The sequence below is a fragment of the Chiloscyllium plagiosum genome, chromosome 33 (genome assembly GCF_004010195.1).
Source record: "Chiloscyllium plagiosum isolate BGI_BamShark_2017 chromosome 33, ASM401019v2, whole genome shotgun sequence".
Taxonomy (NCBI): domain Eukaryota; kingdom Metazoa; phylum Chordata; class Chondrichthyes; order Orectolobiformes; family Hemiscylliidae; genus Chiloscyllium; species Chiloscyllium plagiosum.
Window position 1 is genome coordinate 1,206,583 of NC_057742.1, and position 9,067 is coordinate 1,215,649.

General features: G+C 46.3%; 1 protein-coding gene across 1 annotated transcript in view; it reads left to right on the plus strand.

Moving 5' to 3' along the window:
- LOC122539620 (insulin-like growth factor-binding protein 4) overlaps nt 1–8,718 on the plus strand; it is a 30,785-nt gene extending 22,067 nt beyond the window's left edge. Inside the window, exons 5-6 of the mRNA XM_043674619.1 lie at nt 1,611–1,739; nt 3,026–8,718. Coding sequence (XP_043530554.1) covers nt 1,611–1,739; nt 3,026–3,163 — 267 coding nt within the window. The 3' untranslated portion in view covers nt 3,164–8,718. The remainder of the gene's footprint in view (nt 1–1,610; nt 1,740–3,025) is intronic.
- Nucleotides 8,719–9,067: the final 349 nt, after the last annotated feature.

Genomic DNA, 9,067 nt, shown 5'->3' on the forward strand with positions numbered 1-9,067 from the left:
CTCTCTCTTTCCCCGTCTCTCTCTCTCTCTCTCTCTCCCCGTCTCTCTTTCTTTCTCTCTCTCTTTCCCCCTGTGTTTGTCTCTCTCTCTTTCCCTCTGTTTCTCTCTTTCCCTCTGTTTCCCTCTCACTCCTTACTGTGCTCTTGTCAGAGCAGACAGTGAGAGAGCACCATGCTCCCTCAATGACAGTGTTTTTTTGAGTGAGTTGCTAAGTGCAGTGCTGTCTGTCTGTCTGCCTGCTCTCACAGGCAGCTGGGAATGATCCTGTGACTACTGTCTTGTAGGTGAACAGGGATTTATCATTTTTGACATGAACAATATTTATCCCTCAACAAACATCACCGACATAAAGATCTGATGCTTACCATCCTGCTGTTTGTGTGAGCTTGCTGTTTGTAAACTGCATTACAATAGTGGCTGCTTTGTTTATGACTCTATGATTCTGTAGATGTGAAGTGTTTTGCAAAGTGTTGATAAACCCAGTTGTTCTTGTGTCGCTGGGGAATGGCTTGCTCTGGTGTTGAATCAGTGCAGCATTGACCATGTTTGAAGTTGCTTTAAACTTGGCTTGACATCTGAGGAACCAGGGGAATAATGTACAAACAGCAAGTCAGTCACCACGCTGCCTTGTGCAGCTGTCTCTGTTAAATGGCTGAAGCTATTAATGCACTCCATTACTCCTCAGCAAGTTTCACCTCTACTTCTTACCCTCCTCTCAGCTCTTTGTTTAGTAGCAGCCATTTTCTCGTGACTTAAGTGCCTTGGCCACGTGCTTTAGGCCCGGGTGCAGGGCTGCTATGGAGCTGCTCCGTGGCTCCACTCTCCCATTCTCCATGGAGCAGGCTGCCTGACATCAGGGAAGAAAACAAAATAAACTTTGGAAACACAGTCAGTCTGAGCTCCTGCTGTAAAACACTAACTCCTCTTTCACCAGACCCAGCAGAAACTCAAATCCAAACAGTTTAACTCTTGCTGCTAGCTCTCCGAGTGGATTAGTAATTGGGTTGGATCCAATCTAATGGATTGAGTTTCCAATTGAAACATCAATAATGTTCCTTCATTTCGCCACCCGTAGAGTGATTAATATTTTTTGTAAATATTTCTGTGTGAAGAAATTTCATCAATATTATCCCATTGAAGCCCTCCCTCTCACACTTTTAATTTCCTACACCTCACTATATTCTGAAATAGTATAATGTTTTTATTTGTGAATTTAACCTATCAATTCTTCGGAATATCTCCCCTTCAATTACAAGTGACCACTTTCCAGTTTGGTCTTTCTGTTTCAAATTGCTCTCCATCAGTTTGAATTTCTCAGCTTTGCTTCCACTCTCCCAGATTATGACTCTCCGGTATTGTTGATCCGAATTAATATTAGAATTCCCTGATTGAGTTTCTTCTGAAGTTTTTCATTTCTAACTGCAGACTTCAACCTTCTCTCTCCCTCCGACCAGTGCCATCCTTTCAGAGGACATTGTCACATTTCCTCCAATCAACAATTATAGTTTTTGAATTTCATTTTATTCAGAAATTTCCTGAATATGATTATTATCAGCCATGATGCGGGTGAAGTGAATTAATCAACGTCTTCTCGATGCTCCTGTTCACAGGGACCGTGTCACGGACAGCTGCAGCGAGCGCTTGAGAGGTTTGCGATGTCACTGAGTCAGACACATGAAAACCTGTACCATATTCCCATCCCAAACTGTGACAGAAAAGGATTTTATCATCCAAAGCAGGTTTGTGTTTCATTGGCAATGATCACTAAATGCACCAGCAGAGCTGCTTCTTCACTTCCAGGATAACAGTCAGCTCTCCTCGAATCCACCTGGGAAATTCCCCCCACAGAAACACTGACAGTTGGAGTCATGCCTATTACTGCTATGATTGTACACATCTCAATGACCAAACAACAGAACAGGGGCAGTGCGGGGTTAGATACAGAGTACAGCTCCCTCGACACTGTCCCCTATCAAACACTCCCAGGACTGGGACAGCACAGGGTTAGATACAGAGTACAGCTCCCTCGACACTGTCCCCATCAAACACTCCCAGGACAGGGACAGTGCGGGGTTAGATACAGAGTACAGCTCCCTCGACACTGTCCCCTATCAAACACTCCCAGGAAAGGGACTGCGCGGGTTTAGATACAGAGTACAGCTCCCTCGACACTGTCCCCTATCAAACACTCCCAGGAAAGGGACTGCGCGGGGTTAGATACAGAGTACAGCTCCCTCAACACTGTCCCCCATCAAACACTCCCAGGACAGGGACAGCGCAGGGTTAGATACATAGTACAGCTGATTGGCCTTTCTGATTTGGAGTTTTATAAATTAATACCAATGATGTCAAATGGAAGGGTTTGTTATGTATTTGAATTGATTCCTGACTGGAGTGTTGTGCAGTCATACAGCACAGAAACAGACGCAAAAACAGAAATTGCTGGAAAAGCTCAACAGGGCATGGCAGAATCTGTGGAGAGAAATCAAAGTTAACGTTTCAGGTCTGGCGACCCTTCCTCAGAAACAGGCAACTTGTCCGTGATGGTCAGGCTTCCCAAACTGAACTAGTCCCATTTGCCTGCATTTAGCCAAAATCCACCTAAACGTTTCCTATTCATGTATCATGTCTTTTTAAATGGTGTAATTGTCCCAACCTGTATCATTTCCTTTGGCAGCTCATTCCACACACGCACCACCTCTGTGTGGAAAAAGTTGCCCCTTTGGTCCGTTTTAAATCTTTCCCCTCTCACCCTAAACCTATGCCCTCTACTTGTGGACTCTTTCCCCCCCCCCAACCACCCCCCACCCCAGGAAAAACACCTCAAGCCCCTCATGATTTTATAAACTTCTATAAGGTCACCCCTCAACCCCAACGCTCCAGGGAAATAAAGTCCCAGCCTAACCAGCCATGTGTAGACAACTTTGGGTTGAATTTGAAAGTGATGTTATTGAGCTGCTGATTGTGGAATCCATGTTTCTGATGCCTCTGCTTCCCGTCTCCTCCCACCTCCCCCTCCTCACAGTGTCACCCCTCGCTGGATGGAGAAAGGGGCAAATGCTGGTGTGTCGAACCGAAAACAGGGGTGAAGCTGATTGGCTCTCCAGAGGTGAAGGGAGACATTGACTGTCAGCAGTTTCTCCTGGAGCAGGAGAAGGACTGAGCAGCTGCTTCCAACAGAAAGATGCTTCACTGTTCTTTCCAAAAAAATCCACTGTTCTTTCTGATGTTATCTTTGTAAGATGGAGAGGGAACTCCCACAAGTTGAGTCAGTGTGTTCTGTGAGATGCAGGAGTGTGCAGTCATTGCTCATTCAAACCTCACTGAATCAGTGCTCAGTTACATTGACAATCACAGAATCCTTTTAAGCTTTTGTCTGCTCCTTATAGAAGTGTTTCTGTTGTCTAACGTCTTCCAATTTTGATATCTTTCTGATGTTCCTGTTGCCTGTTCCTGTGGGTTTGCCACATTCTCCAATCTCTCACTCCAAGTAGGTCCCATCGTGAACACCCACAGCAAGTGGCCATTCTCCCTGTGGTCAGACTGTAGTCAGATAATTAGTGAGTGTCAGGTCACAGGGAGTAAGGACCATGAGGGAAAGTCAATGTCGCTTGTGTGCCATTCTAGCCTAAAGGTGTTAAAGGTCTTTCAGTCTAACTCTCTGAGCAGACTGAACCAAACTCTTTAACTTACAACAACCAAACAAACTAGTTGTGTCCTTCCAGTGCACCTGGTGCTAAACAGTCTCACCCTAGCCTGTGAGAAAGGGTATTGAAATATTGGGGATAGGGGAGAAATGCATGAATCAGTATTAAATCCTACAAGGTGCCAATAGGGCACTGACACTCCAAAAAAAAATGCATCCACATCTCACTTAGTGCCTCATTCTGTCTCGATGAGAAGCCCAGAAACCTGTTTCTTGCAGGAGTCTGTTTGATATTCACTCATGGCCAATGGAAGTTTGATCCAATGTTGAAGGGGTTTGTATGTCCATTGATATTTGGAATGGGATGACCACCAGGTGACCCTTAAAGAGCCCGCCCTTCCTTCCTTATGACTCTCCTTTTGGCTATTATTCTGCACCTAGCCTTAGTCCTTCTAATGGCACCCAATGGGTTACTTGGACAGGATCTCCCAAAGACATGAATACCTCACTCACTCAGCCTCTGTCCACTTGCAGCTCCTGTGGCTTCTCAATTGAGTTTTATAAATCTCTTGGGAAAGGTGGCAGATGGGATATTGAGGGGGTAGTCACTGAGCCGTTGGGGCAGATTGCTGGAGGAAGATGGTTGGCTGTTATCGCTGCTGCAGAGATCATTAATTCCTGAGCAACAGGGAGAGGAGGAATTTAAAATTGTGCAAAGGTGAATGTTTCTGTGCCTTCAGAAGTCACTGATAATGTCACTGAACAAATAAACTAGAGACCCAGAGAATGGTTTGACAACATAGGTTCAAGTCCCACCACAGAAACTCGTAGAATTTTAATTCATTTAAAATCAGGAATTGAAAGCTAGTCTCAATCCTACTGGCCCTAAAGCTATCATTGATTGTTAGAAAAACCCACCTAATTCACTAATCTCCTTTAGGGATGAAAATCTGCTATCCTTACCTGGTCTGGCCTACATATGACTCCAGAGCCACAGCAATGTGATTGATTGTGTAACTGCCATCTGGGAGAACAATAAGAGAGAGCGTGTGGACACAGTCAGGGGCTGTGAGTGACAGCCTCATCAATAATGATCCGTCCCATGGAAGAATGAAAGGAGTAATCTCTGTGTTTGCAATTTCTTTTCAGGAAGTGAGGGTCTGCCAGTGAGACATGAGGCAGCTTCAGCATCATTGGGGTGGATGGTCTTCTCCTGCCCCTGAGTGTGTCCCCAAGCTGTCTGGGTGACTGCTGGCTAGGAACACAAGATGTGGCAGCTGGTTTGAGGGCTTGTGGCCTGAGAGAGACGATCAAACTCTCCATGTTCCACACTCACCATGGATTATTCAATGTTCCAGTAGTTCTACTGGTGCCTATACATTTCAGTATTGGAAGTATCAATCATTGAGATTGATTATCTACATTTCCCCATTTATTAGATCTACCTTTCCATCTGGCCAACTGGCAGATACTAACCAAAGTCAAGATTAGAGTGGTGCTGGAAAAGCACAGCAGGTCAGGTAGCATCTGAGGAGCAGGAAAATCGACGTTTCGGGCAAAAGCCCTTCATCAGTGTGCTTTTCCAGCACCACTCTAACCTTGACTCTGATCTCCAGCATCTGCAGTCCTCCCTTTCACCTAGATACTAACCAAAGCCCAGTCTGGAATGGTTGAAGCAGAGAGCAGGAGACGGGTGGGAAAAGATATTCTGGTCTGATTATAAACAGCAGCATTTGGGACTGTTCCTATACCATTATAATTGTTAGAGTTAGTGGATAATAAAACCTCCTCTGCCCCAAACTGGGACATTGAACCATTCTCTTCACTTGGGTGATTGGCTCAGTTTGTCTTCAGCTGATCAACTGGGACAGTCCACCTCCCCAGGGTTTGGGTTCAGGGTTTCTGTTCCTGAAACAGGGAGGAGGTTGCTTCAGCCAAAGAATACATTTTCTGGGTTGTATTATTTCCCCAGAATGAGGTTGGATCTCTGTTGTGAGACCCTCTGCTTATATTGGTATGTCAGACTGTAGGACAGTTTAGAATGTCTGCTGGACAGTTGGACGTTGAGTTCGTTTTGTTAAAAGGGAGAGATACTGCTTCCTATCCAACAGCAGCCGATAACCTGAAGCTGTCAGATAATGCAGGGGAAAGGCTCGTGTCACAGGTTAGAAACCAAGCCAGATCCAACCTCAGACTAACTTGTGGTGGAGGATGTCAATCTGTTTAGTGACTCGGTCACCTAGAAACTGTTGGCGAGATTGGGCTTTGAACCAAGCACACAAAGAAAGGGAGAGCAAGTGATGGAGCTGCAGGAGTAACTATCCTCTCAGTCCCAGTTACAACAGCACTTCACCAGGAAATGGAGAGCTCCCCTCAAATTGATTGCAGCTGAACGTAATTCTGGATGCTTTCAATAGTAGACATTGAGGGCCCCTCTTGTGATGCAGTGGTAGTGTCCCTACCCCTGAAGCAGGAGGCCTGGGTTCAAGTCCCACCTGCTGCAGTGGTGTGTAAGACCATCTCTCAATTGGTTACTTAGAAAAAGAGAATAATAGTGAACATAGAAGCAGGAATAATTCTCCCTGAGCTCTTTCCACGCTGCCTGTCAATGTCTGGGCTCCCCTTGGTTACGAAACATGAATGCCACTCTGAGAGACTCAGTTCAGAACTGAAACTGCTGTCACTAGGCAAGGCTACATGAGTAGGAAGGCTTTAGAGGGATATGGACTAAATGTAGGCAAATGTGACTGGGTCAGATTGGGAGACCAAGCGCGTGCAGCATCAGGGAGGTCCAGGTTGTCTGGGCTGTCATACAAAGATGCGCTATAGCTACCTGTTGGAGCATTCAGTGAGAATGGTTCACCTTCCAGCCCCCTGCTCCCTGTCACATGCTTCATTTAATGTCACCCTGTTGCAGTAGGGAGCCTCCTCATTGGTCATTGCTGTGCTCAGAGCTGGGTGACCTGTGACCTCAGTTACGAGGAGGTCACCAGTGGGAAGGCAGACACTGGCCATTGGGAGCAGATTCCCAGCTGAGGTCTGCACTGGTTCACATTGTGCCATTTCAAATGCAGACCCTTCAGCGACTGTCACATTAATGTAGTGCCCATCCATCTCCCTCCTCAACAACTTCCTCATGCTGAGACCCAGGTCAGACTGTAGCAGGAACCATCAGCCAATGTTCAACCAGAGGAAGGGGTTAGTACTGTCACTATCTGAGCTGACAATGATCCCAGATTCCGTTGAAGTTGAAGTTTACCTAAAGAATTCCTGAGGAGCAGTGAGCATTGTCACCTTAGAATCCCTACAGCATGGGAAGGATCCAGTCTGCACAGACCCCTGAAGAGCATTCTGCCCTATCCCCATAATCCCACATTTAACATGGCCACTCCACTCTAATCTGCACGTCCTTGGACTGTGGGTGGAAACCGGAGCATCCAGAGGAAACCCTCACAGACACGGGGAGAATGTGCAAACTCTACACAGACAGTCACCTAAGGGTAAGAATTGAACTTGGGTCCCTGGCGCTGTGAGGCAGCAGTGCTAACCACTGAGCCACTGTAATGCCAGACTGGGTGCCAAGTTTTTAGGACCCCAGTAGAACAGGACTCTGCTCACTCCTGGAGAGATTTTTTTTATTGCAAAGTATACTTTGTTCATATAAAGTTGATGTACATGCACAGATATTAAAGCAGTTCTGTACAGGTTTTGCATTTCAGGAAAAGCAAACATTGAAATCTGACACTCCCTGCGAAAACCAAAGGCATTTCTTCCTTATGCAGGACTATACTGACATACATTTACATTGGAGTTGGCGGGACAGTCTGGTAACTGAATGGACCCTCATTATACTCTGACAGGAAGACCATGGTCTTTCCCCAATGCCCCTTGGCAGCAGCTGGCCCAGTTTTAGTGTGTCCCACAGCATGTAGCCCTGAACCTTGGAATGTGCCAGTCTGGAACACTGGATCAGGGTCAACTCCTTGCTCTGGAAGACCCACAAGTGTCGGGCAGACCAAAAAAGTGTCTCTCACTGAGGTGATGGTCCTCCAGGTGCAGTCCAATTTTGTCTCAGTGTGCGGCCTGGGGACCAGACAGTAGAGCACAGAGTCCCACGTCACGGAGCTGCTCAGGACGAGCCTCAACACAAACCATTGCATCTTCCTCCAGACTCCCTTTGCTAAGGCACATTTAGATGGAGATGTGTGACAGCTTCCCCCCAACCCCACAGCTGCTGCGGGGGCGGTGTGTGGTGGTACAGACCAACTGGGCATACATGAAGGATCTGACAGACCACCGGCCAAGCGATGACTTGGTGCTTGTTGGAAAGTTCTGGTGATGAGACATTCTGACTTTGACAGTCTGTCAGGAAACAACCCGACAGGACCCACCCTCCTTTTCCCACTACGTGTGGACCACTTCCTGATGGACTGGTGGTCAAAGGTGTTTTCCTTCATGGGTTTTTCCCCAAGGACAGGTGCCATGGAATGGTCCAACTACTTGCAGCGTTCCACAGCAATGAGGCCAGTCCCAACTCCGGGGAGAGGTGGAACCATCATACACACTGACACTTGGTGTTGGTATACTGAGGGTCTCTGCACAGTTTGACACTGCCACACAGAAAGGGGGCCGTCAGGAGAATTGAGTTAACTGCCTTTGTAACAAGATTAGACCCAGAATGGATGCCATTCCTTCCACCTCTGCTCCTCTGCTCTTTCAATCTCACCTCATACTTGGTGTAATGAAATTCAGTTTGTTTAGTATCATTGGATGGAGGACAGGCTCAATAGTGACCTGTTTGTGACAGGAACTGGTGTGAGAAACAGGAAGGGCGATCACAGGGCCCTGTGACTGTGAGCAAAGGGAGGAATCCAAATGTGATGATGTGACTTTCACTGGTACAGATCCTGGAGACAGGTGACTACCAACACAGTTGACCTATATATGATATTTACTGGTAACAATCTTTAACACCCTGTGATATTCAGAATCTTTTTTAAAATACTATGTTAGAGAGTGTGTGTGTTTTTTTTGCAAAATATTGGAATGTAGTAAATGCAAATTCCATTGGTGCTGCTGTGTCCAGTTTTTTCAGGATCTCCTGTCTATCATATTGTTGCTCTGTTGTTTGTGGGATCTTTCTGTGCATGAATTGATTGCTGTGTTTTTGACATTGCGACACTTTTAATCCAGTTTAAAGAGACAGTTCATTTTGATGACTTAAGGTCACAATAATGACCCAGTCCTCAGTGCTCCACAGGACCCTACTTTAATTCATTCCCTGATCAGATGTAACCACATGCACAGCTCAGGCAGAAAACCAGCTTGATGGACCATACTTTACAGCCACTGTGCCATTGCTGTCTTGCCAGACCCCCAGCTTCACCCCCATTCCTAGTTGTTTTGTCAGTGAATTGGGGC